Source organism: Exserohilum turcica, assembly GCF_000359705.1.
Source record: "Exserohilum turcica Et28A unplaced genomic scaffold SETTUscaffold_5, whole genome shotgun sequence".
NCBI classification, from domain to species: Eukaryota; Fungi; Ascomycota; class Dothideomycetes; order Pleosporales; family Pleosporaceae; genus Exserohilum; species Exserohilum turcicum.
In genome coordinates, this window is record NW_007360266.1 from 323,817 (window position 1) to 350,761 (window position 26,945).

General features: G+C 54.6%; 9 protein-coding genes across 9 annotated transcripts; 5 read left to right on the forward strand and 4 right to left on the reverse strand.

The window, feature by feature from the left end:
- Window positions 1-796: 796 nt before the first annotated feature.
- On the forward strand, window positions 797-2,340 carry SETTUDRAFT_43022 (uncharacterized protein; the record flags this gene model as incomplete). Its single annotated transcript, XM_008030657.1, has 1 exon — window positions 797-2,340. The coding sequence occupies one exon, from the start codon at window positions 797-799 to the stop codon at window positions 2,159-2,161; it is 1,365 nt and encodes a 454-aa protein (XP_008028848.1). The 3' UTR covers window positions 2,162-2,340.
- Window positions 2,341-2,659: 319 nt separating this feature from the next.
- On the forward strand, window positions 2,660-4,175 carry SETTUDRAFT_164581 (uncharacterized protein). The gene is made up of 3 exons (XM_008030741.1): window positions 2,660-3,109; window positions 3,161-3,935; window positions 3,988-4,175. Exons 1-3 carry the CDS (start codon window positions 2,759-2,761, stop codon window positions 4,005-4,007), a joined length of 1,146 nt encoding a protein of 381 aa, XP_008028932.1. The 5' UTR covers window positions 2,660-2,758; the 3' UTR covers window positions 4,008-4,175.
- Window positions 4,176-4,967: 792 nt separating this feature from the next.
- Window positions 4,968-7,759, forward strand: SETTUDRAFT_172846 (uncharacterized protein). Its single transcript, XM_008030742.1, has 3 exons — window positions 4,968-5,098; window positions 5,576-7,323; window positions 7,372-7,759. Exons 1-3 carry the CDS (start codon window positions 5,050-5,052, stop codon window positions 7,540-7,542), a joined length of 1,968 nt encoding a protein of 655 aa, XP_008028933.1. The 5' UTR covers window positions 4,968-5,049; the 3' UTR covers window positions 7,543-7,759.
- A 466-nt stretch (window positions 7,760-8,225) lies between these two features.
- On the reverse strand, window positions 8,226-10,422 carry SETTUDRAFT_33445 (uncharacterized protein; the record flags this gene model as incomplete). Its single annotated transcript, XM_008030592.1, has 5 exons — window positions 8,226-9,428; window positions 9,489-9,679; window positions 9,729-10,080; window positions 10,129-10,339; window positions 10,388-10,422. The coding sequence occupies 5 exons, from the start codon at window positions 10,420-10,422 to the stop codon at window positions 8,226-8,228; spliced, it is 1,992 nt and encodes a 663-aa protein (XP_008028783.1).
- A 658-nt stretch (window positions 10,423-11,080) lies between these two features.
- SETTUDRAFT_164582 (uncharacterized protein) lies at window positions 11,081-13,602 on the reverse strand. Its single transcript, XM_008030743.1, has 6 exons — window positions 13,449-13,602; window positions 13,364-13,392; window positions 13,248-13,307; window positions 12,907-13,196; window positions 12,395-12,856; window positions 11,081-12,347 (listed from the first exon to the last, which is right to left on the reverse strand). Exons 1-6 carry the CDS (start codon window positions 13,480-13,482, stop codon window positions 11,369-11,371), a joined length of 1,854 nt encoding a protein of 617 aa, XP_008028934.1. The 5' UTR covers window positions 13,483-13,602; the 3' UTR covers window positions 11,081-11,368.
- A 422-nt stretch (window positions 13,603-14,024) lies between these two features.
- On the reverse strand, window positions 14,025-14,726 carry SETTUDRAFT_21822 (uncharacterized protein; the record flags this gene model as incomplete). Its single annotated transcript, XM_008030525.1, has 1 exon — window positions 14,025-14,726. The coding sequence occupies one exon, from the start codon at window positions 14,724-14,726 to the stop codon at window positions 14,025-14,027; it is 702 nt and encodes a 233-aa protein (XP_008028716.1).
- Window positions 14,727-16,069: 1,343 nt separating this feature from the next.
- Window positions 16,070-19,613, forward strand: SETTUDRAFT_155705 (uncharacterized protein; the record flags this gene model as incomplete). Its single annotated transcript, XM_008030744.1, has 3 exons — window positions 16,070-16,239; window positions 16,290-17,066; window positions 17,579-19,613. 3 exons carry the CDS (start codon window positions 16,070-16,072, stop codon window positions 19,611-19,613), a joined length of 2,982 nt encoding a protein of 993 aa, XP_008028935.1.
- Window positions 19,614-23,126: 3,513 nt separating this feature from the next.
- Window positions 23,127-23,772, reverse strand: SETTUDRAFT_164585 (uncharacterized protein). The gene has a single exon (XM_008030745.1). The coding sequence runs from the start codon at window positions 23,611-23,613 to the stop codon at window positions 23,407-23,409; it is 207 nt and encodes a 68-aa protein (XP_008028936.1). The 5' UTR covers window positions 23,614-23,772; the 3' UTR covers window positions 23,127-23,406.
- Window positions 23,773-24,450: 678 nt separating this feature from the next.
- SETTUDRAFT_164586 (uncharacterized protein) lies at window positions 24,451-25,419 on the forward strand. Its single transcript, XM_008030746.1, has one exon. It carries the CDS (start codon window positions 24,929-24,931, stop codon window positions 25,259-25,261), a length of 333 nt encoding a protein of 110 aa, XP_008028937.1. The 5' UTR covers window positions 24,451-24,928; the 3' UTR covers window positions 25,262-25,419.
- The last annotated feature ends 1,526 nt before the right edge of the window (window positions 25,420-26,945 follow it).

The window sequence follows — 26,945 nt, forward strand, 5'->3', positions numbered from 1 at the left end:
ACAACGGCCTGACGAGCATCGCGTCCGAGGACGAGTCGGTGCTCGGCGACATGGCCGTCATGATGCCTATCCAGTGGGTTCGGAGAGATATCCGCGCCATCAGGGTCGGAAGAGGCTACATTGTACGCAGCATGATGAGCATGGAGAGGGTCGAGGACTGTTTCCCCGTCGGCCACTTTCTGCGCCAATACGGGCCCCGCCGCGACGCAGAGTCGGTCGTGGCATCGCTCGTTTGAGTTGCTCTTAACCTTATGACGTAATGAATATATAGTTATGTAAAGATATCTGGAAGTGGACCATTGGGGCGTGTTTGATTTCTATGCGTGAAACTCTGACCTGTGGATCAGTACTACACAGGGAGACTACTGGCGAATCCCTGCTACTTATTGTAATTTTGTTTAAATATTAATTCAGGCGAGCCGACTTCGGCTTGGGAGAGTCGGTGTGCGCAAGCTGTAACTTCACCTTCACCTTCTAGGTCGTGACTCATGAACCGTGGATCAGTAGGCAGGTAAGAGACTAACAGCGAATAACCACTGTTGTATTAGGCGGTGTGCGTAAGCCGTAATTTGACCTTCACCTTCACCTTCGTACTCGTGACTCACCGCTATGAACTATAAATGATGGCCTCCCCCCCTTCTTTGCCGTCCACCCGTCCAGCCTCCATCATCCAGCTCCACCATCCAGCTCCACCATCTAACCGCAACTCTGGTCTATTGCATTCCAGGTAAGTGAAGTCAATACTCATCTTTACCTCACTAACCTTGAATCACAGTACTCAACTTCAACCCACAAGATGTCTGGTAAGCTCAACGACCAGGAATGTGCAGCGCTTCAAGAGTACGGGCTCTTGCAGCTAGTAGAGAACCCCAACAAGCGTAAGATCAGTTCCAGTTACCTCTCACCGCCTACCTCGTCGTCAGGCAGCACTGTCAGTTCCTCCACTTCTTCGGTTGGCCGCGTCGTCTCCGCCAGCTGGGCATCTCCGCCAGCTCACTCGACTCATCTGGTATACCCTGCTTCCCCAGTCAGCGTCGACGCCCTCGAGTTTATCGGCTTGAACAAAGATGCAGCAGAGCGTGTCTTCGCCAGTTTCCAGTCAATGCAAATCGACAAAGACGAGGAAGAAGCTGCTTTTCCAACGTTCATCGAGGGACATCTCAGGCAGCTGTATACCAACGCTCTTGAGGACTTGTCAACTGTCGATGCGTTCACGAGAGTCGGACTCACAGCAGACACTATCGCCGCCATTCTCGACCCGAAATTTCAAGAAGTGTTTGAGACGCGTTCACCATTTTATTGGGCCTGGGATACGCTGCGAATGAGGTACAACCATGTTCTGCTTGTCGAGGAGCGCGTCCAAAAATCTGCGGCAAAGGCAGTCTTGGCAAAGAAAGGGAAGAAGCGAGCGAAGGTGGAAGATTTGTTCGGCGGCGAGAAGGCTCAGGCTTCCCAATCTTCCGGCTCTCAAACCCATGCAACAACCGGCACGACCCGCAGTGGCGTAAATAGCAGCAGTCCCCATCTGCCAACGACTTGCGCCTACGTCGAATCAGCCCCAACGCCACCTGAGAATCATCTTGTCCTCTACACAGGCAAATGTCCCGCCGAGTTCGGATTGGCAGAATACGAGCATTTTGTAGCGGAAGATGGCAGCATCAACATGGACGCCATTGCGTCTCGCCCTGGCGGGGATTTCAACGGTAAATCCTTCGCCTGGTACTTTACGACGGAATACGAAACGGCAGACATTTATCGTGGGTACGCGGCACTACGATGCCCAAACGAGGAGACATGGATCATTCGCATCATGATCCCGATGCAATCGGCCGCCACGCTGCGCACTAAAGAGCTATGGTGGTCATACGATTTCCGCGAATTCGTATGGCACTGCCGGAAGGTCAAAGATATTCCCGACAGGCTCCAGCAGTACGATTCCGTCGATGTGCTCAAGGGCCATATGTTGAAGTACCCAACGTTGAAGAGGGTTGCGCAAAACGACATCCACAACAAAATCGTTGAAGATAAGTTGTGCAAATTGAGCTCCGGTCGAAAGGCGACCCAGTGGGTTGCCAAGAACACAGATACCGCAAACAAGCTTCGGCTGTGGGGTCACGGCAATCTACACATTGAGGTTTTTGCAGCTGATATTCAGCAGTGAGATGCAACATATGGCACTGATTGAGCCGTATATGGGGTTGTGCTCAGTGGGACTGGTATGGTTTACTAAGGAAGGAACAAGAGAAAGCGGGTTTTTCACAGGGGATAATGGATTTGCTTGAAGTGGCCCTTCACAGGAACAACGGATTGGAATTAGGTGATTCAAACATGGTAATAGATGGTGCTTCAGTAGTTATTCAAACAGGACAATAGATTGGCTTAGGAGGCCATTTGCACGGATACTGGATTGGCGTTCAAAGGCCGTGCTTTCCCAAGGCAAAATTCAAATCGACAGTGATTAAAGTTTCGATATTGATATTTATTTTGCAGGGTAGCAAGATGAGGGTCCAGGGGTTGCGACACTATGACATAATATAGAAGGTTGGTGTTGCAGTGGGTCACCGGTATTCGTCATCGCGTTGGAAGACGCTTGCTTGGCCGGAGGTTAGCTAGCCAACACCAACCCACTCACTTCACACTAAGACCACCGCTGCCCGAAGCAGAATACTGTCGCCCCAAGACTCAATCTTCCTTGCCGATCTTCTGCCCCTACCAGACAACCATTGTCGCCTCCTCTTGTAGTCCTTCCCAGCGCATGATGACTGAGCCAAATTCTGCCCCGCACCCCGAAAGCGACCCCGCGGTCACGACAGACGCGAATGGAACGCGTGACCAGGATACGGACGATCACAAGCCACGAGACATCAACGGCTGGGACGGGAAGCTTCGAGTAGATAGAATGACTCTGAGCGACGAGCCAAGAGATCCACATGCGCAGGTGTTGAGTGATCCAGAAGTATCAGACGACGATGGGCCGCCTCCAGAACAGTTGGCTGCAGACGAGGACCTGCTCGACGATGTGCCAGACGACGAAGAGGATATTGAGCTGGTGCACTGCAAGATCTCAGACATGTCGTCGTTGCGGCTGGAAAGGTTCAAGCAGATGAAGGTATGTCATTGTCGCCTAGGTCCTGCATAGAAAGGTTGCCTAATGTGGCAGCGTCTTTGCCTCCGCCAAAATCGCATAGAAAGTATCGCGATACCCGATGAACTTGCGGCCACTCTCACAGAAGTCGATCTCTACGACAACCTTATCGCACACATCAAGGGCCTCGATGCCTTTACCGAACTCACCTCGCTCGACCTGTCCTTCAACAAGATCAAGCATATTAAGCGGCTAAACCACATGACGAAGCTCAAGGACCTGTATTTTGTGCAGAACAAAATCAGCACAATAGAGAATCTAGAAGGCCTCTCGAACCTGCGGCAGGTAGAGCTGGGCGCAAACAGGGTGCGGGAGATTCAGGGCTTGGAGACGTTGACGGGGCTGGAAGAGCTGTGGCTGGGCAAGAACAAGATTACGGAGATCAAGGGGTTGGATACGCTTGCAAACTTGAAGATTCTCAGCATACAGTCGAATCGGCTGCGGTCCATTGCGGGGTTGGATAAGTTGGTCAATCTGGAGGAGCTGCACATCTCGCACAATCTCCTTACCGACCTGTCAGGCCTAGAGAACAACGTCAATCTGAACGTCATTGACATTAGCGCCAACCCCATTGAGCACCTGACCGGGCTCAAGGGCCTCAAGAACCTGACAGAGTTTTGGGCGAGCAACTGCAAGCTCAGCGACTTTGGCGAGATTGAGCGAGAACTCCGAGACAAGGAAGGCCTGGAAACAGTGTACTTTGAGGGCAATCCGTTGCAAAGGTCACAGCCGGCCTTGTACAGAAACAAGGTCCGGTTAGCACTGCCGCAGGTTGTACAGATTGATGCTAGTAAGTCTTCCTTGGACCTGTATCGGAAAGTTCCCGACTAACACTAGAGCAGCCTTTGTGAAGCAGGTATAGCACATTCGCAGCATCTCGACTTGCTGTGCTCAGTGCTTGGGTTTATCTATTGTAGCAAGGATGGCTGGGGCGGGCGGCAAAATTCTGGACTGGCATTTGCATGGCGCGCTGGCGTTGATATAGGACATAGTATTGGCGGGTGATACCCAATAAATGCATGGAATTGTTGGCGCTGCATGGCTTCCAGACTGTTGCGACTACCAAACGTCGCCTAAAAGGTTCATGTACATGTGTAAGCCGCCTAGCCGAGTCTAGCGTGGTGACGGCGAGTGGGTCGCGCCTTCTGTTGTGTTTACGTCCGAGCGCAGACCCAAACAATCGATATCCAACACATAGACACAACACGGCCAGCAACGACTTTGTGGACACGCTTGTGCTTTTGGCTGCGACGGCACATGCTTTTTTTTGATTTGATATCGTTCCCTCGTTCAATACGCAGCGACTCTTCCCACAATGGATGCGGCAAATGAGAAGGTGGTACGTACATCGCTCGAGCCCTCCCCTGGGCCCACATCTAATGGCACGTCCTTCTTAGGCTATCACGAAACGCTCAGGAATCAAGCCGCCTTCCACCTTCTCCCACATCACATCGTCGCCGCCGCGCGCCCTGAGCGAACTGCAAGAATCCGCCACCAACGCCCGCAGCGCAATGCCCATTCCTACGGCCAAACACAAGCCCTCCGGCTGTACTTTGCCCCCCGCCGCACCCGCAATGTTGCATTGTTCGCTGACCACCGCAGTGCCCGAGCCGGCCTTCAAGCAGCGGAGGACGTTGCCTGAGCCAGCCCCCGAGCCGACCAAGAGGCTTACAGCCCCGTCCAAGATTGCCAATGGCACAAAGACCACCACCGCCCGCGGCCTCGCAGCCTCCACATCGCGCACACTTTCCCGAACGACAGCCAAACCATCCGTGTCATCATACGGAAGCAGCCTTGGCGCTGCTCCTCGACCCGCCGCAAACGCAAGGCCAAAGTCGGCCTATGGGCAGAGCAGCCATGTTAGGAGCAAGTCGTACAACCAGGGATCGCGCCCTGCGACATCGATGATGAACCGCGGCGACGATGACGACAGTGAGCTAGCAGAGCGCAAAGGTGTGCAACCATTTCTTATCTCTACCAACCCCTCCGCCAGTGTCATAGCATCAGAAAGGGGTTCTTTAATCCCAAAGCAGCGCCCACCTACCCAGAACACCTCCCGAGTACGGACTGCTCGTGTGCTACAGCCTCGGCCAGTCTCCTCCCCTTGCACCTTTCGCTGCGTCAGTCCGGTCATTGAAGAGCCCGAAGATGCGGACTGCGACGCCATCTGCACCGCGGTTGGGGCGCTCACACTGGGCGCATCCAAGGCAGACAAGCGCGACAGCCTGATCGGACGTGGAATAACTTCTGACAACGGGACAAACGCCTTTTCCAGACCGAAGCTGCCTTTGTCACAACTCCCCCAGCCGACCCCGACACCTGTGCGACAGAGACAGATAGACCTATCTCCATTTCGACCTGTGTCGATTACGCCAAAGAGAATAGCACCAGCGCCATTTTTGAATCGCTTCACTAACGATCGTTGCCCAGATTTTTACAATGAGCGAATGGAGGCTATGGAACGCGACTTCCGCTCCTTCAAGGAGAAGATGGAGACGGATGTGCGCCAGGCCACTGACTACAAGGAGACGATCCAGCAGCTCCAAAGCCGCGTCACCGAACTCGAGACTATCCGCGCGAGACTAGAGATTGTCAACAAGGGCCTAGAGTCGGAACTCGACGACACCCGGAGCAGTCTCAAGTCGGTCAAGATGGAACTGGAAATGGCCCAGCAGAAGCACACGTTCGAGGTTGACGACGTACGGCGGAGGCTGCGCAACGAAGTCGAAGACTTGGAATCACGGCATCGAAAAGACACAGACCGGTTAGAGAGAGAACGAGACGAGGTAGAGAGGAAGACACGCAGCGAGTTCGAGGCACGAATCGACAAGTTGCTAAGGGAGCACGAAGAGGAGATTGCAGTATTGCGAAGGAAGCTCGACTCCGACTCCGAGGCTGAGCGCGCCAGGCGCGCACAAGAGGCCCAAAGGATTGAGGAGGAGTACGCTTCCAAGCTCAGGGCTGCTGCTCTGGATGCCGACGCCAGGCAACGTGAGGCACAGCTCGTGCAGGGCGAGCTCACCAACGTCAAGTCCGAACTCGACCGAGAGAGAATACTTAAGAATGGCCTCCACAACCAACTCACAGAGGCGACAACACACAACCTCACCCTGGAGGCAGCCAACAAGGCCATGAAGGAGAAGATTGACTTTCTCGAGTCCGACAGTCAGGCGCAGTCGCAAGCCTTCAACGACCTTCACAAGCGAATGCAGGATGCTATTGAAGCTGCAGAACAAGCACACGGAAAGCTGCGTCAAGAAGAGACCCTGCGCCGCAAACTGTTCAACCAGGTCCAGGAGCTCAAAGGCAACATTCGTGTCATGTGTCGTGTACGGCCAGCACATGCCACCGAGAAGGACCCAGCGCAAATCTCATTTCCCGACAGGGACACCGACAGCAAGGAGGTATCTATTCTTGGACCAAGCAAGCAAAGCGCAACTGGCAAGGATATCACTGCCGCATATTCGTACTCGTTTGACCGTGTGTTTGGTCCGTCTTCTCAGAACGGAGAAGTTTTTGAAGAGATTAGCCAGCTTGTGCAGAGCGCCCTGGATGGATACAATGTGTGCATCTTCTGCTACGGTCAGACGGGAGCCGGAAAGACGCATACCATGTCCTCGGCCGACGGTATGATTCCGCGTGCCACCGCCCAGATTTGGGACGAAGCGCAGCGGCTGCAAGAAAAGGGCTGGCGGTATACCATGGAGGGCTCGTTTATTGAAGTCTACAACGAGACGTACAATGATTTGCTCGGTCGGTCAGAAGACCTTGATAAGAAGAAGGTCGAAGTGCGACACGACCCAGCCAAGAAGCAAACTAACTTGGACAATGCCGTTAGTGTTATGCTGGATGGTCCTGGCCGGGTTGAGGAGATACTTGAAACTGCAAGCAAGAACAGAACCGTGGCCGCTACAAAGGCCAACATGCGATCCAGTCGAAGTCACTCTGTCTTCATTCTGAAGCTCGTTGGCACCAACGACATTACGGGTGAGAGGAGTGAGGGAACGCTCAACCTAGTCGATCTTGCGGGATCTGAGAGGTTGGAGCATTCTAAGGCCGAGGGTGCGCGCTTGAAGGAGACGCAAAACATTAACAAGAGTCTGAGCTGTCTGGGAGATGTCATCAATGCTCTTGGATCGGCCAAGGAGGGCGGCCACATTCCGTACAGAAACTCCAAGGTATGTTGAGGAAAGTCGAGGTCACAATGGCTTGCTAACATGTTGCAGCTTACCTATCTGCTCCAATACTCGCTGGGCGGAAACTCGAAGACACTCATGTTTGTCATGGTCAGCCCACTGCAAGCCCATTTGCAAGAGACTATTACCAGTCTCAAGTTTGCAACAAAGGTGCACAACACACATATTGGTACTGCCAAGAAGCAGACCAAGACTGCGTGAGCTATATTGTCGCATTTCGAATGTCTGTTTAGGCGTCAGGGTTTGGCAGGGCATGTAGTGGGTTATCTGGGCAGGGTATGAGGCAGTTTGGGTTGGGTTTTCATTTCTTCTTTGGGTACTTATTAGCTCGACAAGTAACGAGCGGCCTTTGAAGTGTTCGGGGTCGTGTTTTCGGCTTTGCCGCTTGGAGTATATAGGCGTTGGCATGGGCAGTCCGCCAGCCAGGTACATATTGAGGATGACGTATTGTTTTGTTGAGCTTACAGTAGCAAATATATGTTGCATGCTGTCGATTATCAATGTGCTGGGCGTATTTGTTCGTGGAGTTCATGTGTGAGATGGAAGAGGCTGATTTGGGAGATGTGGCATATGAAAAGCAGAGAGAAGCAGAGTTCGTGATGTATATCAGAACAAGTACAGCATCTCTCCACCAGGCCATTATTCTTCCGCGGTCGGTACTAGTGCATGAGACATGTCTTTCTCTTTCCCAGCACCAACCTGCATATCGCAAGTGCAGTAGTACCAATCCCCATCCCCATCCAATCTGGATATCTCAATCTCCCATGCATTCATACACCCCATGTCCTACTCCAAACACACGTCCGCAAAATCAGCTTTCCAGTCTCTCTCTCTCTCTCTCTCCTTCTCCCACTTGCTCACTCGTCAACCTACTCCTCACTCTCTCAGATATCATACTCCCTCTTGACTAGGACGTCGCCGCCTCCTCCTTCATACACAGCCAGCCTCTGGCTCAGCTCGTCGATCCTCTGCCGCAGGTTGATGACGCTTGCGTGCAGATGGCGCAGCCAGGCTGCCGTGTCGGCTGGAGTTCCGGGGCCAAGTACAGGTGCAGAGCCAGAGCTAGCGCTAGAGCCCGTGGTGGTGTAGCCTCGTGGTGCAGTGTCTTGAGGGCCGCGGCGACGCTGTTGGCGCTGAGGCTGGCGCTGAGACTGAGGTTGGTGCTGGTGCTGATAGTTGCCCTGCAGGAGGTTCGATGCAGACTGTGCACTTTGCATCTGTGTCTGAGCCCGACCATGTCCGTGTCCGTGACCGTGTCCGTGACCGTGTCCGTTTCCCTGACCTTGTGCCTGTCCGTATCCCCATGTCGGTGCTTGTCCCTGTGTCTGCATCTGTCCTGGTACCAAGGCTTGTCCTTGCATACCACGTGCTGTTCCGACTCCATTTCCAACTCCAACTCCCACTCCCATTCCAGTTCCATTGCCAGTTCCAGTTCCAAATCCCATTCCAGTTCCCACTCCAGCCCCAACCCCCATTCCAATTCCAACTCCAGCCCCCATAGTAGGAAGCACACGAGACATGATGGGCACAGTCGGCACAGGCGCCGCCGCCGTAAAAGCAGCAGAAAAAGGAAAAGTAGGAGAAGTACGACTTACCACGAAAATGACATCTCGGTTTCCCAGTCTGACGCTCGCATCGGTTGGATGGCGTACTTGGCAGGGCATCGTGTTGTATTCGAGCTTGATGTAGCGTTGGATCATTTTGTCGTTCTTGTTAGCAGCGCTACTGGCATTACCATTACCGTTACCGTTGTTGTTGATGTTACCGTTGATGGTACCGCCGTTCGTGTTGGTGTTGGTGTTGCCATTGTTGTTGCCGGGCACATGTACAACATAGCGCCAGAGAAAAACATAGTCGGTGCCAAACGTCTTGTTGCGCTGGTGACAGTATGCCGAAAGCGGAGGCCCAAATAGCTGGTTTGGCAAGATGTTGAGGAGGGAGAGGGCGGGAAATGGTGGGGTGGTGGTGGGTGGAGACGTGTTATTGATGACGAGGGTGAGGGGGGGCGTGATGTTGGCGGCGTTGGCGTTGACGGTGTTGGTGTTGGCGTAGGTGTTTCGAGTGCCGGCTGTAGTGGCAGTGGGGGGCTGGGATGGGTGTTAGTAAGTGTGAAAGGAATGGATGGATGGATGGATGGAGAGGAATACCTTTTTCTGTCGCTGCTGGGACTGCGGTGCCCGTATAGCCATGGTACGCGGATTCTGCTGTTGCTGTTGCTGTTGCTGATGCTGCTGCTGGTAGACTTCCCGCATCATGACCGACAACGTGCCAGCCTTTTCATCATGGTTCATGGCATTCCACATAGCAGGATCGGGGCCGATGTATGAAGTCTCTGGGCCTTGTCTGCGTTAGCTCAGCCTGATTTCAAGGATGTTTTTGTAACGTACCACTCGGTACAGTGCGTTCCCAAACTTCCTGTCCTGTTTCTTCGGTTGGTTGCAGCAGTCGCTGCATATGCGGTGCTGTAGCGTTCTCACCTCCATGATCATGTCTCATCTTTTCCTTCTTACCAACAGGCTTGGACTCTGGACTGGCTTCTGGAGAAGCAGTTGCCTTTCGTTTGACGGGTTCGCGCTGTACCACGGTGTTGTCATTCTCTTGACCGGGTATGGGAACAGGATTGTTTGGCTGTGTCAGTGTGTATGAGGATTCGACGTGAGAAGCAGACGCAGTTTCGGCGTTGTCAGCAAGGGCTGAACGCTTCTTTACGCATTTCGACCGCTTATCACGCATGTGACGCTGTTATCAATTAGCTCTCGATTACTACTAAGTAGCTTCTGCACTTACATTCAATGCGGGTTTAGTAAAGTACTTCTTCTCACAGTGAGGACATTCGAAAATCCCCTCAGACCCGCCGGCCGAGTGCTCGTCGGTAAAGCCCGTAGCATCTGGAGCAGGGGATTGTGGTTCAGTCTGAGGACCAGAAACCGCGGGATCTGCCAAGTCAGATGGTGGCGTCTCTGCAAACTCGGGTAGTAGAGGTATGGGTTCAACCACACTGCGGCTTGTTAGTACTCGGTCAGTACCATATCACAACACAACTTACCCGCCCTCATGCGGACCAGCAGTCTCGTTGTCCATTGTCGATTCTTTTCAGACCAGGTCTCTCCACGTTGAAAGTAGCAAATGTGGGATGAGTTTTCAACCCCATACGCTGACCCACGAGCCGTTATATACCAGCTAAGCGAGTTCTCTCACTTCACGGTGAAGAGCAAATCTCGCAACGGACCCCGCGCGACGCGTATCTGTCTGTGCTTTGTCAACAAAACCGTTTGGTCTTTCTCGGGTGATGTGGTGAAGGCTGAATGCAGGTGAAAGACGGAAAATATGTCTAGGTACTGAGCCACCATAAGATCATAACAAAGTATGTAGGCAAAACGCGAGGTCAATGGCCAGATGGAAGTCGATATCTTCAACGAAAATCCACAGACATCTACTTTTTTCCGCTACGCCCTAATCTGCGAAACAAATAAACATAACAAAATCTAAAAGTGTGAAGGAGCTTGTATTTAGTGTCCTCAAGTATCATGTTCGTGTTTATGCTCCTCTCACTATGTACTAGAACAACAAGATATGATATTCTAAATGACGTGCTAGTAGCTTTCTGTAGAGGGGAACAGCTTACGGGGTTTGAACATGGAAAATGACCTTTACTACGTTGTGGAGTTGTTCTTCTATACACGTGTACGGCTAGAGGGACACTAAAAACGAGCACCTTTGTATACTGTAGACTTGACCATTTCAACTGATTCACGCTTCACAGCACCAGACTGAATGATTGAAAGTAATGATTTATATACCAAACAATGCTAACCCAGACACCTCGCTAGCAAAAGCAGGCTTCGCGGACAAACAAACAGTACGCATACAAAACAGCCTCGCCATCATCATACAAACTTCTACTTTTCCCATCAAGGCAGCCTCAGACAGATACTGGTGCTCCCGAGCAGCCTATCCAAACAGCTTCTTCACATCTGACAGCTTTAAAGATGCGCCTGCATCGAGCATGACGATCAGCATGTCAAAATTAAGACCTGGCCTCCTCAAGCTCGAGCTCAAGCTGTCGGATGCGCTCATCCTTTTCACGGTCAGAGGGTTCTGAGCCTCCTCCCACCTTGGACTTGAGTTGGGTGACTTCTCGCAGCAGAATGGCAATCTGGTCCGACTGATCCAGCATGACCTTGTTTTGCTGCTCGAGCTGAGACTTGATGTCGCCTAATGCGTCGCGGAGAGCAGAGGCAGGGCCACCAGCGCTGGAAGCGGGAGCAGGGGTAGAGACGGGAGTGGAATCGGCTGATGTGGAGGTCTTGGATTGAGAAGGCGCAGGGGTATGGCTGGAAAATGACTTGGCAGGCTCGGGTTCCTTGGTCATGACAGGACCCCTAGTCTTCTCTTCCTGACGCGCACTCGTCACGTTACGGCGATCTGCGGGCTTGGGAATCTCCTCAAAGCTGGATGCACTCTCGTCGTCAGAGGCGTTGTCCTTGTCCAGGTACTTGGAAGCGGCAGAGGCCATGGAGTCCTTGTTGTCGTTCATGGATGATGGCGGCCCACGGGAAGCTAGGGGCGCATGTGTCGGCTCGGGCGCAGGCCTGGGCGCTTCTGTCTTGACCGGCGCAGACTCGCTGACTGCCGGCTTGGAAGGCTTGTAGTCGCTCTGCACCTCCTGAGGCGCGCCGCCATCGTAGACGCTCTCGAGCGAGATCTTGGGTGGCAGGGCAGTCTTGCCGCCGAACCATTCGCCAGCCGAGACACCGGGCTTGAGGCCAGTGGTGGGCGGGTAGATGTCGCTCTGGAACATCTCGGATCGGCGGGGCACGATGAAGGAGACGGGCTCGATGTAGGCATCGTTGACCGTCTTGAAGCAGCGGAGGACTTCGTTCTCGTGCAGGTTGATACCCCGCTTGGGAAGGAAAGCAATGCCGCGCTGGGGCTCGCCAGACTTGTACTCGGAGAGGTATTCAAACTTGTCGTTTTCGTATTCGTAGTATCGGATGTTGCCGTCACTGTCATGGTCAGAAGCAGATTGTTGACGCGGGCGGCTTGTACATACCCCTTGCCAGCAAGGAACAGGCAGTTGGTGCCGTCGTCCCAGAAGGGCATGCAGACACCGGAGATGGAGTCGAGAATCTGGAAGCCGCCAATGGGCTCGTTGGGGTTGCGGGGGTCCCAGAGACCAAGCTGGCGGTCGCTCATCTTGGAGAAGCCCGTCGTGGCAATGCGGTTGGCCTCGCCCATCCATACCGCACGGCTGTTCTTGGCACCAGGATGGCCGGGCACCTCTTGGGCGGGCCGTTCCTGACGCACGTCCCACACGCGCAGCTTCTTGTCTCTGCTCGTGGTGACGAGCAGCGCTCCGTCGGCGCTCCACGACAGCGACTGGACAATGTCGTTGGCCTTGAGGGTGAGGCGGGGCGTGGCAGCCTCGACGTCCCAGATCTTGAGCGTGTAGTCGCCCGAGGCGCTGGCAAGGACGTTCTCGGCGGCGGGGTTGAAGAGGACGTGGCCGACTTTTCTACACAAAGGGTTAGGGCGTGACGTTGCAAGGGAAGCGCTCAGGCGCACCTCTGGTGGCCGCTCAGCCTGGCGACGGGAGACACATCCGGGGGCTCTTCGGCGTCGGTGTGCAGGGTGAAGTCCTTGGGGACCTTCCAGAGGAAGACCTTGCCGTCGTCCGAGGCCGACGAGATGAGCGAGTCGTTGAAGGGCGACCAGTCGGTGTCGAGGACGGCGGCCGTGTGTCCGCGGAACAGAGGCAGCACGTCGGGGGCGCGGCCGCGCTCGTTGATGGGGATGACGGCAAAGGCACCGCCTCCGCTGGCCTCCCAGTTGACGGCAACGTATTCGGGGTTGGCCTAGGGGCAGTGAGTGCGAGAGCAGGCCAGGTCGCGTGCGCGTGGGCTGACCTTGATCAGGTTGGTGTCCCAGGCATTCTTGCTGATGCGCAGGTTATCGTAGCATTGTTCCTGGGGCCGTCAGCGGCCGGCCATGGCCGTCGTGGTGCATGCAGGCGGCAGCGTACCTTCTTGGTGCCCTTGCCAAAGACATGGCCTGGCCGTGGACGTCAGCTGGGCGGCGCCGGGCATCAGGACGAGGGGGCTACTCACGATACTTGGAGGCGCGCACGAATCGGCCGGCCATTGCGAAGCGGGAAGAATGATGGATGGGCAGGCCCCGGGGCGCGACGAGGGCTGCAGAGGGGCGCGGAGAGATATGGGCGGCTTGGGGCTGGAGGCAATGGGGGGAGAGGGGGCGAGAGAGGGTGCGCGCGGGTGGATGGTGTGTTGTTTCGCCCTGGGACGCTGTGTTGCCCCCAGCAGCCCCATCGTCAGCGCCTTGGCAGGTGGAGCCTCGCTCACTACGTGCTGACAGTAGTCCAACGCCTACAAGTACGCCCACGCCCACACAACCTCGCACCCCACTCCCTCTCCACCACCGTCACCGCCGCCATTGCTGCTGCAGCTGTTCATGCACCCGCCGCCCGCATGCATGGGCGCAGCATGATCTCCAGCTAGTCGCCTCCTAGCCCATGGCCGTTGGGTATGACCTGGCGATGCACGCCCGCAGCCACAGACGGCCATTCTTCTGAGCGCCTGGCCGCCATGCACCGCCTGCCAGCAGTCTATCCATGCACCCTCTCTCACGCCCGAAACACGCGCTGCCTGACATGTCTACGCGCTGCCTTACATGTCTTCGCGCACCCGCCTGCCCGCCCGCGCCTCCATGATGCCCAGCTCTTCGCACAGCCCCCGCAGCCAGATGGCCCAGTCGTTGTCGCCCGCCTGCAGCACCACATTGGCCCGTGGATACACGACCCACTGCGCGCCCGACACGGCCTTGTCGACGCCCTTGTTGAAGAGCTGCGTCTGCGCCCGGCTCCACGACTGGAACACTTGGCACAGCTGACGGCGGACGCAGTCCTTGTAGGCCGTTGCGACCACGTGGGCGTAGCGCTCCATGTACTTTCGCAGCGACGGCCGCCCTTGGCAGTCAATCGCTACGTTGCTGGGCGACTCGTCAGCGCACACGTCAGTCCGGCGCAGGTACGCAGTGTAGCCATCAACCGCCTCGACAAAGCCCGTGGCCCACACCAGCGCTTCTGGAACGCTGTTCTGAAAGTCGGCCGCGTGCTCCAGATGCGTCGCCACGAGCGGGAAAATGTACGACAGCATCGTCCCCAGCGCCACGCCCACGTCGAATGGCCGCTCGCCCATGTCCCGGGCAATGGCAATGGCCTGCGGAATCTCCAGGGCGCGAGGGGCTTCGTGCGTCGCCAGCGAGCTGTCGCCAGCGTGTCTGATTTTTTTGTTTGCCTGCTCGGGCAGCTGGCCACCGTCTGCCGTCGGCCCCGGCCGCTTTAGACCCTGGCCGTGTCCGTCTGCCATGGTGGCATACAAGTCCATGTTGGATTTGTTTGCGTGTCTGAAGTGGTTTCGACCGGCTTCCACTGAGACCTTGGGTGTCTGGGGGTCGGAGGGGTTTCCTCGAGCAAGGGTGTGCACTGACAGTGCAAAGGCGACGGTCCTGTGGAAACACTCATTGCTGACATGGGAGGTATACTGCCTATGTAGGGCAGGTTTATCGCTTGTCTTAAATTGCTTGGTCTCTTTTGCCACCGGAGCAAAGCCATACGTGTGTGTGTGCACACCGTCTAATTCAACGACAGGTTGGGCTTTGGACCTTTGGTTCTTCGGCAATCGACTAGTCTTTGCTCCAGAGGTAGCCGCTTTACTCGACACACAACTGTACCGACCGCCCTGATGCGTCTGCATAGACGGCCCAAGCACCCACCACGTCCATGTGTGCAATGTGCGTCTCTTGATATCTGTCCAAAATGCCACTGTCCTTGGGGGTGCACCGAGTGATAGTCTGCTGGACCAGGCCAACATGTCGACTGGGTTCTATACGACATGTTTGTCGGGTATGCTTTCGATTCGCTCGCGGTAGTCGGCAAGGTGACGCGCTAAACTTACCCATTATTCTCCATACCAAGATGCATGAACAGAAGCCCGATCAAGGCGGTGAGATTACGTAGGACCCCCAACATGTCTACCGATATCAAGGGAACTATTTCCCACTGCGTCGGGAGGGGGGTTCGAACGAGAGCAAGACTCACGGCCCAAGCAAAGGAGGGGGCGTACTTGGTCTGCCTGTGTGGTGTCGAGGATGCATGAACCAAGGGCCACAGGCAAACGGTTCGCGCTGTCTCGAGCATGCGTCCCCACCTGCCGAGAAAGCTTGACGAGCAGGCGACGATCATGGATGATTTCGATCAGCGGGGTGAATGGAGTAGTTGGAGTAGGGGTGTGTGTGTCGAGATGGCTGGTTGCCATAGCCGGCTAGACGGCCAACCTGCCTCGCCAGTCGCGTGCGCCCCTGGCGGCCGCTCGCCGGAGATGAAGGCCAGGCAGCATCAAGGTTTGCCAGGTGCAGCAGCCGTTGCAGGCTGCATGAGATTGTAGCTGGCGCTGGCGGGCGGAAGGCCAGCTGCTGTACCAAGCACCTGGCTCTCGCTCGGCCATGCACGATAGGATAGCTGGACCTCGGCCCCCGGAGCTAGCGGCAACTGACAAGTCGCGCGGCCAGCGTGTGCGGAGACGCAGAGACGCAGAGACGCATACATGTAAGCAGCCGGCCATGCCCTTGGCCTGACTCCGCCCAGACTCCCCGATTCTTTGCTCCCGCCCTGAGAGACTGCCACTGCTGTACATTGCGGCCCTCGCCTGTCATGTCCGACGCCGACCAGACGCTGAACGACGCCTCCGACGTGGCCACGCCGCCCGACGTCAAGGACATGGCCGATGCCGCGCCCGCCGCCGCGAGCCCCAAGCACATTCGCAACCGCGACCTCGCAGCCGGCGTCCGCAAGGTCGACGAGACGCTCCTGAGGCTCAACAAGTGCGTGCCGGGCGCGCCCAAAGCATTGCGCCGCGAGCTAATGTGAGCAGACTGCTAGCCTCGCCAGGCGGCCTCTCCGCCTTCCTCTCGACCCTCAACTACTCGCTGTACATTGTCGCGTACCTGCAGACAAAGTCGCCCTCCATCTCGGCCTTTGCCCAGCGCCTCCTCTCCCTCGTCCGCCCCACGTGCGACGACACAAAGATACCCGCCACCAGCGTCGTCGACGATGGCTCCGTGCCGCCCATTGCTGCCCTGGCCGTCCTGCTGTCCAAGACGCGCACCAACCTGAGGCTGTTTGGCCTCTTCCCGCTGTACGCATGGCTGCGCTCGCTCTCGTCGGGCCCCAAGCCAGGCGCAGACGTGGTCCTGCACGGCATCGCCACGCTGCAGGCCGGCAGCTACTTTGTCTACCAGTTCCTCGAAAACATCTGTCTCCTCGCCGACTCGGGCGTCGTGCCTCCCCGCGCCATTGCCGCACTCAACCGCGGCGACTCCAAGACGGCGACGCTGTACCTTACCGCATACCGCTGCTGGCTCGGCGGCGTCGTGTGCGACTATCTCCGTCTGGTGCGTGAGTGGCAGCTCGAGGCCCGCAGGAGGGCCACGCGCCAGCACATGGCGGCCGATGGACGGGCACTTGCAGAGCACCAGGACGAAGAGGACCGCAAGTTTGACAAGAGGTGGTGGACCGACCTGGCCATTGCCAGCACGTGGTTCCCCATGGCACTGCATTTCAGCAGCGCAAGCGGTGGTATACCAGGCTTCAACCTGGGCGTCATGGGTGTCTGTGGTTTACTTGCGGGATGCACAAGGACAAAAGCATTGTGGGACAGCACTGCATAAATTGGTTGGCGCATGCCGAGTGCGCTGGGACGAGGGAACAGATTCAGTGGTTGTTGGGATTTTGCTTGCACGCTTCAACAGTGTCTTTTTTTGGTTTTATTCATGTACATGTAGACATATAACTACCAGATGCACCGTACATAAGTTTGCTCACATAAACCTCGGTGGTACCTGTGCCTGGCTTGCTGACAGCATGCGCTAACCACTTGTGGCAAGTCTAACCGACTATCCACAAGTGGAAGTGGGGAGTCGACTGCCGCCACACTTCACCTCGTCGGATGCCGCCAGCATTGGGTCTGCCCAAGACCCGATAAGAAAGGATATGTCTTCTTATCGTCTTGCAAAGACTTGATTAATTGCACACTCACAGCTCGACAGTGATTTCGCAGTTGCAGATTCACAAAATCCACCGACATGACAGGCTCCCATGTAGGCTCTAGCCAGCATAACACGGATGCAACTAACACATTCAGACTGCGCGAAATGCGCCGAGAACTGCATTCGACATTGTAGAGGCTAGCATCGCTGACCACCGACAAGCCCTCGATTCAGGCGAGATTACCAGCGTTGGCCTAGTCGTCAGCTATCTCAGCCGCATTGCACGCTACGACACGTGCCAAGGCCTCAATGCCTTTACCGTCTTCAACGACAACGTCCTTGAAGAGGCAGCAGCCTCTGATGCCCGGCGAGCACTGGGACTGAAGCCACGGCCACTAGAAGGTATACCCTATACCATCAAAGACAGCTACAAAGTTGCCGGCATGACTGCAACGGCGGGGTCTCCTGCTCTCAAGGGCGTCATGTCGAATGGAGACTCGGCCATTGCAAAGAAGCTGCGTGATGCAGGCGCAGTCTTGATGGGAAAGACAAACATGCCGCCAATGGCTGCGGGAGGCATGCAGAGGGGGTTGTATGGCCGTGCGGAATCCCCGTACAACTCCAAGTACCTCACTGGTGCCTTTTCCTCTGGATCGTCAAATGGTGCAGGAACATCGGTAGCATCAAGCATGGCGGTTTTCGGCATGGGCAGCGAGACAGTGAGCAGTGGGCGTAGTCCGGCGTCGAATAACGCGCTAGTCTGCTATACCCCGTCAAAGGGATGGCTGAGCTGTCGCGGACTCTGGCCGCTGTACGTCACGTGTGATGTACCGACGCCGTATGCGCGGTCTGTGGAAGACATGCTCGAGATTCTGAATGTGATTGCTACGCCGGACGAGGACACAACCGGGGACTTTGTACGTGAGCAGAAGCATGTAGAGATACCACAGCCGCCTCAAATCGACTACATGACACTCCGCAGGACGGATGCACTCAAGGGAAAACGCATCGGAGTCCCGAAGATGTATGTAGGCCAAAAATACTCTGATCCGCACGCAAAGCCTACCTATGTTTCGCCAGAAGTAATCGCCCTCTGGGAAGCCACCGCTCGAGACCTCGAAACCCTCGGCGCAGAAATCATCTACACCGACTTTCCTCTCGTCACAAACTACGAAAACGATTCTGTATCTGGTGAGGCCAACAACGTCGTGGGCCAACCAGCCGACTGGAACCATCTCGAGCGCGGCATTCTCATAGCCCAGGCCTGGGACGCCTTTCTTGTGCAGAACAACGATGCAAACATCAAATGTCTAGCCGATATCAAAGACCCGGCCATGCTCTTCCCCAAGCCAAGAGACTACAAACCCGATACCTTTCTCGAAGTCCGAAACTGGATCAACTACGCAGGACTGCCTGACCTCGTGCAGCCAAACAAAAGCATCCACGACGTACCTGGTCTAGCACAAGCTCTCAGTGCGTTAGAAGCCCAGCGCAAACGCGACCTAGAAGACTGGATGGACGCCCAGCATCTCGACGTCATGGCATTCCCCGCCCAAGGCGACGTGGGGCTCGCGGATCTCGAATTCAATCTTGAAAGCAGCACACACAGCCTCCGCAACGGCGTCAAGTACTCCAACGGGAACCGCGCAATCCGCCACTTGGGCGTCCCGACTGTCAGTGTGCCCATGGGCATCATGGCCGGCGACAAGAAGATGCCTGTCAACATGACGTTTGCAGGCAAAGCCCATACCGACACGCAATTGCTAGCGTATGCATATGCGTTTGAACGTGCGACAAGGAGAAGAGAAGCGCCGTCTTTAACACGTAAATTGGAAACCGATCTTGTGCCTCGCACGGTGCCCTCGCTATCAGCATCGCCACACAAGATTCTCGGGGACATGGCTGTCACGGTTACAGAGCGCCCGGCGCCGCATCAAGTATCGCTGGCTATCGGCGGTACGCTGAATGCAGCGGCGACTGGGGACAAGCAGACCAGGATTGAGGTTTTCGTCGACGGAAAAGCAGCGGCGAGCACGGTTTGTGGGGGGACGGAGTGGGCGGTGGCAGTCACGGTTGAGCTTGAAAGACGGCAGATGCTGGGCTGGGATCTGGAGCCCATGCCGTGTAGAGATGTCATGGTTGTAGTTGTTGTGACAGATCAAGGGCGGGTGACAAGGGAGGCGAGGTTAGCTTGGGGGCGAGTGGATTGATCTCATTCTGGTTTTCGTTTCTTGCTAGAAGTATATGAACGAGTGATATAACTGGACTGATTGGCAATAAGGTATTTGTTTAGTACATGTACATTTTCTTTTGATTCTCTTGGTTTTTTATGGGGGGGGGTTTTTTTTAAAGAGATGATTTAGCAAAGACCACACATTCTTCTCTCCTCCCTCCTACATACATACAATAACATGCCACAACAAGATGCCAAAGAGCACAAACATGCCTTTGTTTCCACAACATGTATCAACCCCGCTGACACTGCATGCATAACCACACCCGCGCCCAACATGACACACTGGACAAACCTAAAACCTATTCGCCTAACCGCAACTATTTCCCCTTACAGCATCTCGTCTCCTTGGCCATTGTTTCAACACCAGAAACGAGAAGTCGAGCCGAGCCGAGCCGAGCATAGCAGCACACATGCTTATAGCAAACGAGTTTCATGGATTGGAAACGCCTGGATTTGTCCCATAAACGGGGGGGATGGGAGGAGGAGATATAGAGAGAGAGAGAGAGAGAGAGAGAGAGATAGAGAGAGGGGTTGTCGCCAAGACATGACCTACCTACTTTACTTACGTAGTCAGTCAGTAAGTAAGTATGGACAGATTGATTTTCCTGATATATTTTCTGTTTTTTTTTCATTCATACAGCTACTGTAGTCCAATATCAAACAAGGTACACAGTTGTAGACTTTACTATACTATACTATACTATACTATACTATACTATACTATACTATACTATACAGTACCTTTTTTCCATTTATTTACTTACTTAGTTGGTTTTCTCTTCCTTGTCCCTTGTTCCACGTCCTACGTACGTAGTTAGCCGATTAATCCCCCCCTCGCTGGTACATAGCAGACAGTCAGCCGAACCGGATATTAGATCCAAGCTTGGCAGTACCTACTGGTGATACACAAACACGAAAGATGGGGCCGACTGAGTGGCCGAAAATATGCGTCGCAAGAAAACACAGGAAAAAAAAAGAGAGAGAGCACGTTCCCCTAGCGCTTACATGATCTCGCCTACGCCTACGCCTCCGGGCTTGTGCGGTTGGTTGGTTGGGTTGGTTGGGTTACGGATAGATGTACGGGGTTGGGGGACTAGGTGGTAACAGGTAGATGTACGTGTACACGGGTGTTTTGTATATATATATATATATATATCCAGCTGATTCCCGTTCGTCAAGTGTCCATTATCCAAAAACTTGACTTTTCTCTCCACGATTCTTATTTTTCTTTTTCTCCCGAGGTTTCTTTGCATTGCAAAAAAAAGGACCCATCGACACAAAACACAAACACAAACACAAACGTAACCATGCGTTTTTTTCCGCCTGGTCGCCGCATCGCTCCTCGGCATGGTGGCTTCGTCGGCCGCAAGCTGCACGTCGACGTGCAATCGCAATACCGTCAACCAGCGCTGCACGACAACCTGTACTGTACGTATCTGCGCTCAAACAAAAAAAGGGGGGGGGCTCTTGCTCTGCATGAAAATGAAAAAGAAAAAAAAGCTAACGCAAGAGAAAAGCCTGGCGGTACCGCTCAGGGAACGTGTCTGCTTGAACGGGATGGAGTGAATGCCGTTTGCAACACGGGTGGATAGGCTAGGATGGGTTGGGCTGTGTGTGTGTTACTGCAGGAGCCACAGGGATTAGTGGAGCCAGCAAGTCAGGGCAGCGAGAAAGTAAGCTACTGCAGCGAGGACAAGCATGTCAAACTCCAGATATACAAGAATGCTGGTTACTGGGATGGCTATTCACGCTTGGAAGGTAGATGGAAACCATTCTTTGTATACAGCGAGTCATTGCTATATTACTAGACACGTAGCCATGTATCGTATCCTATGCACACATCTAGATCGTCTACCCGTGAGCCTATACCATGACACTGAGTGAGGGGCATAGTACCGGGGGTAATACAGTGACATGGTCCAAAACTACGCTATCGAATATCCCTCTCTCGGCGGCAAAGCCGGACTAACTGGAACAAGCAATGTTAAATATAGTCTAGAGAGACTGGTAGTACGATAGGGCTACTGCGCTATTTCCTAGTGTAGTCGGATGTAGTAGTATTGCTTTTTACAGAGTAAATGTATGTGATAGTAGCTATGTTTGTAGTGTCATGGTAAAACTACCGTCTGGTTGTAGTGCAAAGTGAAGATGGTCGGTGGAAATAGAACGATAGGGCTGGGATATGAGGATGTTGACGAGAGTTGAGAGCGTATTTTCTTCGTTGATGGATTTGTGTGGGTTTGACATGTCGTGAGACGAGGAGATATCTGCCGTAATGCTGTATATGGGCAGTAGAAAGAAGTTTGTCAAGGAATTTCCGTCGTTTTCCTGGATAAAAGTTCGTTTTAGAGTGAGAAAGGGTATTATTTCTGACTTTCTGTAGGCAACGTGATGAAGATATTTGTAGAAAATAAGTTGTAGCATGCATGCGTGCCGGCATTATGGCTAGGATGGTTGGAGAAACGGCGGGAAACTCGGTGCTGTATGCTGCGATATTAAGTTGCCGTATAAAACTCTAGCCAGCGAGTTTGTAGATTCATCTTTCGTTTTGGACAAATAATACATGGTTGCATGATTCTTGATCTGAAGCTGGGGAATCTGAGAAACGCGATCGATGGGAGTCGGTGGAGGAGAAGCTTTGAGATGGGCGGTGAGAGTCATCGGTTGTGATTCGTGTATGTCGATGTCTAGTGGGTCGGGTTTCTAGCCTTGTCAACTCATCTCGATGGTCGAGTGTCCAAGTCTGACCATGGGTGTCAACCTTGTACTCGAGTCAATGGCTCTGTAACGAAAGATGTCCTTGACTGCCATTAAGACAGCCGACGGAATTGGTCAGTACAAGACAAAAGTTGAAAACAATGAGTAAGAGAAGTGACGTCAAGAGCAAGACATGTAATGTAAAGATGTTGATTCAAAACCACTCCAAATCTCGTAAAGATTCATATACTCCTACAAAACAAACAAACAACTCCATATCCGTCGCTTAAGCGATTCCCACAGTCATGATGATTTGTCGTATCCGTCGGATGGGGTATTGTGTTGACTCGATGGACATTTACATGACAGTGCACCAGCAGGACTCGTCGCAGCCGCAGCACTCGCACGACTCGCCGCACTTGGGAGCGGGAGAAGGCTTGATGATGGTGGAGACGGAAGAGGCGACGCTGGCAGGCATTTTGAAGGTGGTGGGTTGGTGGGTTGCTGGAGGATATGTTAAAACGTGGCACTAAGAGAAGAGGAGGCAATGGGCGACTTACTGTGTGTGTGGGAAGAGGTGGGAAGAGTGGATACGAGATTGAAGTGTTTGTGTGAGAGTGAGTTGGATGGAGAATGCAAGTGAGGCGGCGGCAGCGGTTGGCTTTATAACGTTGGTACTGGGGGATCAGCAGGACGACGGGCTTCGGACAGGTGCCGCCTGTAACAAGCAAAGCGGACTTGGTCGCAGCCGCAACCCCCGTCGGCGTGGGCTGGGCGGTAGCAACTAAGCGTCGAAGTCGAGGAGGGCGTGCATGGCCAGTTTCAACCGCTGCCACATGTCAGGCGTGCGATTGGCCTGGGGGGGCATGGAGCACCGCCTCGTCGGCCCCTGGAACATGTTGCGCCAGGCGGGCTGCGAGTCTAGACGACAGCGTATATGGGACGGGCAGAGAAGAGCGTGGCTCAGCCAGTCTGAGGCAATAACGGGGCCTCGTCATTCGGCGCTTCTCGTATCACATCTGCAGTTGGCCATGCAGATCCTGGCCGTGTGCAGACGCCCCATTGCGCAACTAAGCTGCGCTAAGCTTCGCCGCGGTGCTAAATCCCTCACAGCATGCAGGAATAAGCTTCCGCCAAGCGCCCGGCGACGTCTTGATGGCTGTGGCGAGGCCTTGTGACGCCAGACACGGTGGAGCGGTTCCACGGCCGCGACATGCAATCCGGGCTGAGCCACAGCTGGCGGCGGGCAGGCAGGGCAGGCAGACGTCGCTCTGCATGCGGTGCGTCAGCGGCCGTGGTGGTTGTCGTTGGGAGTGCCATGCGACGCGGGCGCGGGCGGCGTGTGACTGGGTAAGCTGGCGACGGCGCTTCTGTGGCCGTCTCAGGCTGCGGACTGCGGATACGTCGCCGTGGAAATGACTTGACGGGCCAGCGACTAGCAGTGGCCGCGCTCGTGTGTGGCTGTGAGGGGGAGGGGGGAGGGGGGATGCTGACCAGGGCGGGCCGAAGCAGCAGAGGCAGAGAGGCAGAGAGGCAGAGAGGCAGAGAGGCAGAGAGGAGGCAGAGGCGGGTCGTGGGCGCGGCATTTGCTGGAAGAGTCGCTGACAATGCATCGCACACGCTGGCTTGGCGTCCAGCTGGCACCGTCGTCGTCGTCTTCATCGCTGTCGGAAACGGCCACATCGCATCCGGCGCCGACATGGAAGCCCGACACGCCTCCGATGCCGCCCAGCGACCCCGGCCTCGCCCACTGACAGCGATATGCTGTCCTCTCCCCGCCATACATGTCAAGTACCAAGCCTGCAATGTGGCTGCATGGATTCACGCCCAAAATGAAGCAATCTGCCCCGCCAGCCTCACCCATCCACCGCAACCATCCACCGCAGTCATCCAGAGCGCCTCCTTGGCCCTCCCTTTTCACCGTACGTACTCCCGTACGCGCTGCGGCCCCAGCCCCCAGCCGGATGCCTCCGGATCGCCTCTTGTGGCTGAAACCCTCCAGATTAATGCGAACAAACACCCGCCGCGCGAGGCTTGTCAGTTCCTCCACGATCCGGTGAGCTCGTAAGCTTCGCCACGCCCGGAAAAAAGCATCGCTGCTCATCTCGGCACAGGAGCCCCCGACCAGCCTCACATGGCGGCAGCTGACGGAAAAAACCCGCACCCTCTGCAAAAAGCGGTCGACGACAAACTACGTCACTGCCCGTCCGGCTCAGACGGGACTAGCGCGTCGTGAATGCTACCGCTTCCGCCTCGCAACAACGTCTTGTTGGAAAAACGTCGTCTGCATCGTCGACTCATGTCCGCCCAGCCTGCTCGCCTTGGCCCACACTCCAAAAAGCTTCTGTGCTGCAATGGCCCCGCCTACTTGTTTCTCCATCCTCACCCACCACACGTGCGTCAACTTACGAGTGCCTTCAACCCATGGCTGATTCACGCGCTGCCTCGCGAGCACCTCATACGTGCCCGCTTCAAACGCAAAGCAGTAGCCTTTGCGTATTCGTCGCTCACCCGGAGCAACGACACGACAAAACCCGATGATGTAGGAATACTCGATCGGCGCGTTGCTGGCCCAGCCACATGCACGGAAAGATGCCCAGGGTCCTTGGCTGCTATTTGCCCGAGTGCCTTGGTCTTCTGCTCTCAGCTCTTGTCAGCCACCTTCTCCACGTTTCTTCCATGGCCAGCAACGTCAGCCTACCGCCGCCTCCTGGCTTGAACCCAGTGCCCGCAACAAAGCCACCGCCGGCCTGGCCCGAACAGTTGCCTTGCTGGCTGCAACGGAAGCTGCCGGACCAAAACGAGCAGTATCCACCAAAACGCCCCTCGATCTGCTTACCCACCGTCTCATCCTTGATAGGCCAAGTGAGGCTTGGTCCAGCTAGCACGTGGGAATCAAGCCTAGCGCCATGGTTACGAGGATGAGCAAAGATATGATGGTGAGATGTGAAATTCTGCCATGTCATGTCTGCTGTGGTATTGTCCTGAGGACTGGAATCAGTGAGAATGATCTTTCAGGCACGCATGCCCCAGAACACACCATCTTGTACTCAAACCAACATTTCCAACGTCTTCATAACACCCTCGTAAACTCACACTCGCACAACCGCACCATGACATGATATTCGCCGAGCCCCGCTGCCAAAACTCCCAGCCAAGCCTCCCCGTACCCAGACACGCATCTGCCAAGCCCAGCCCGCTGCCATGCCAATATGCTTACCTACTGCCAATACGACCATACAAAGCCACGGCGAATAAACCTTGTCCCCCTTTTTTTCTTCTCATCTATTGTCGGTGTGCAACATTGTTGCGTCTACGTGTTCTCTGCTCATCTGCCGGTGTCGGCGGGCCCCATCTCCTTGGCACCTTGCCCATTTCAACTTGTATCCAGATTAATCGCTCAGCCTTGCTATTCGCCCTCGTTGCAAGTACCGGCTCAATACGCACATCAAAGGGGAAAGATCGCCGCGAGGATCAATGTGGGGTTTGTGGTGGAGAAGCCAGAAGCGTCGGCCAAGTTTTGGGGGGGGGGGGACACATGTCACTTGGATGTACAGTGATTAGTATTGGAAGAATTGTGGGGAATCAAGTGTTTTACACATGTTGTGCCCTTGTTTGAATAGGACTATGGACTTACTATTTACTGAGGTTTCAAATCTTTTTACTGGTGCGTCATGTTTCCAACTTTGCGCTTTGTTTGGAGTCTAGGGTTTGCGCTGCAGAAGACGGTTTCAGGTGATGCTAAGTAAAAGTGCTGACACTCGAGACTTGCGTGGCCCGCTATCCAACGGCCGAGTATGTTACGTACTTACCTAGCTAGCTAGTTTGTGCCTGTTATTTTTCCAAGTCAGCGTCTTCTCCCTAAAGATGTTGCAAGGAAAAAAAAACCATCCATCCATCTCATATTTCTTCCGTCTCAGTAGCTTACTGAAAATGGGTTATTCTACTGTCCCCAACATTCAATCCTCCGCTCTCTCTCTCTCCAACAAACAAACACACAGCCAAAGTCCCACTTACGTACTTACTACCTAGGCCCCCACATCCATCCCTAACCCAATCCACGTCTACATAGCACCGCACATGCAAGCCCAGCATTGGCACCATAACATGGTTATTTGGGAAAATCGCACAAGAACGTCACACTTTGATTTAATTTATCAGTGCCGTCGATTTCACCTTCTCACGCTGTACAAGCAGACCTGCTGGTAGAAAAGAAAAACAAACGATGAGAGTGTCCTACGCCTTTCTTCTTCTTCTTCTTCTTCTTCTTCTTCTTCTTCTTCTTCTTCACAGGGATGGCCCACGCAGCGATCCGATTTGGCTGCAGCACTGTATCTGTCCAGCGGTTGGATCCGCTTGTGGAGCCGGGACGTGTGCCGTCGTCGCATGTATGTTTATTGCTCAACCGTTTCTTTCTCTTTCTTCTACCTATCCTTGTTCGTATTTCCATTCTTATTCTATTTCATGTCTTTTCCTCGTCCATCCATCCATCCATCCATCCAAGTAGCCAGCCATCTGCATATAAAGCAACAGCACTAATAAATATATTCGTCATGTACAGGTCCATCAGATCGTCGGTACGTCATCCTCCACTCACTATCGCTAAGTC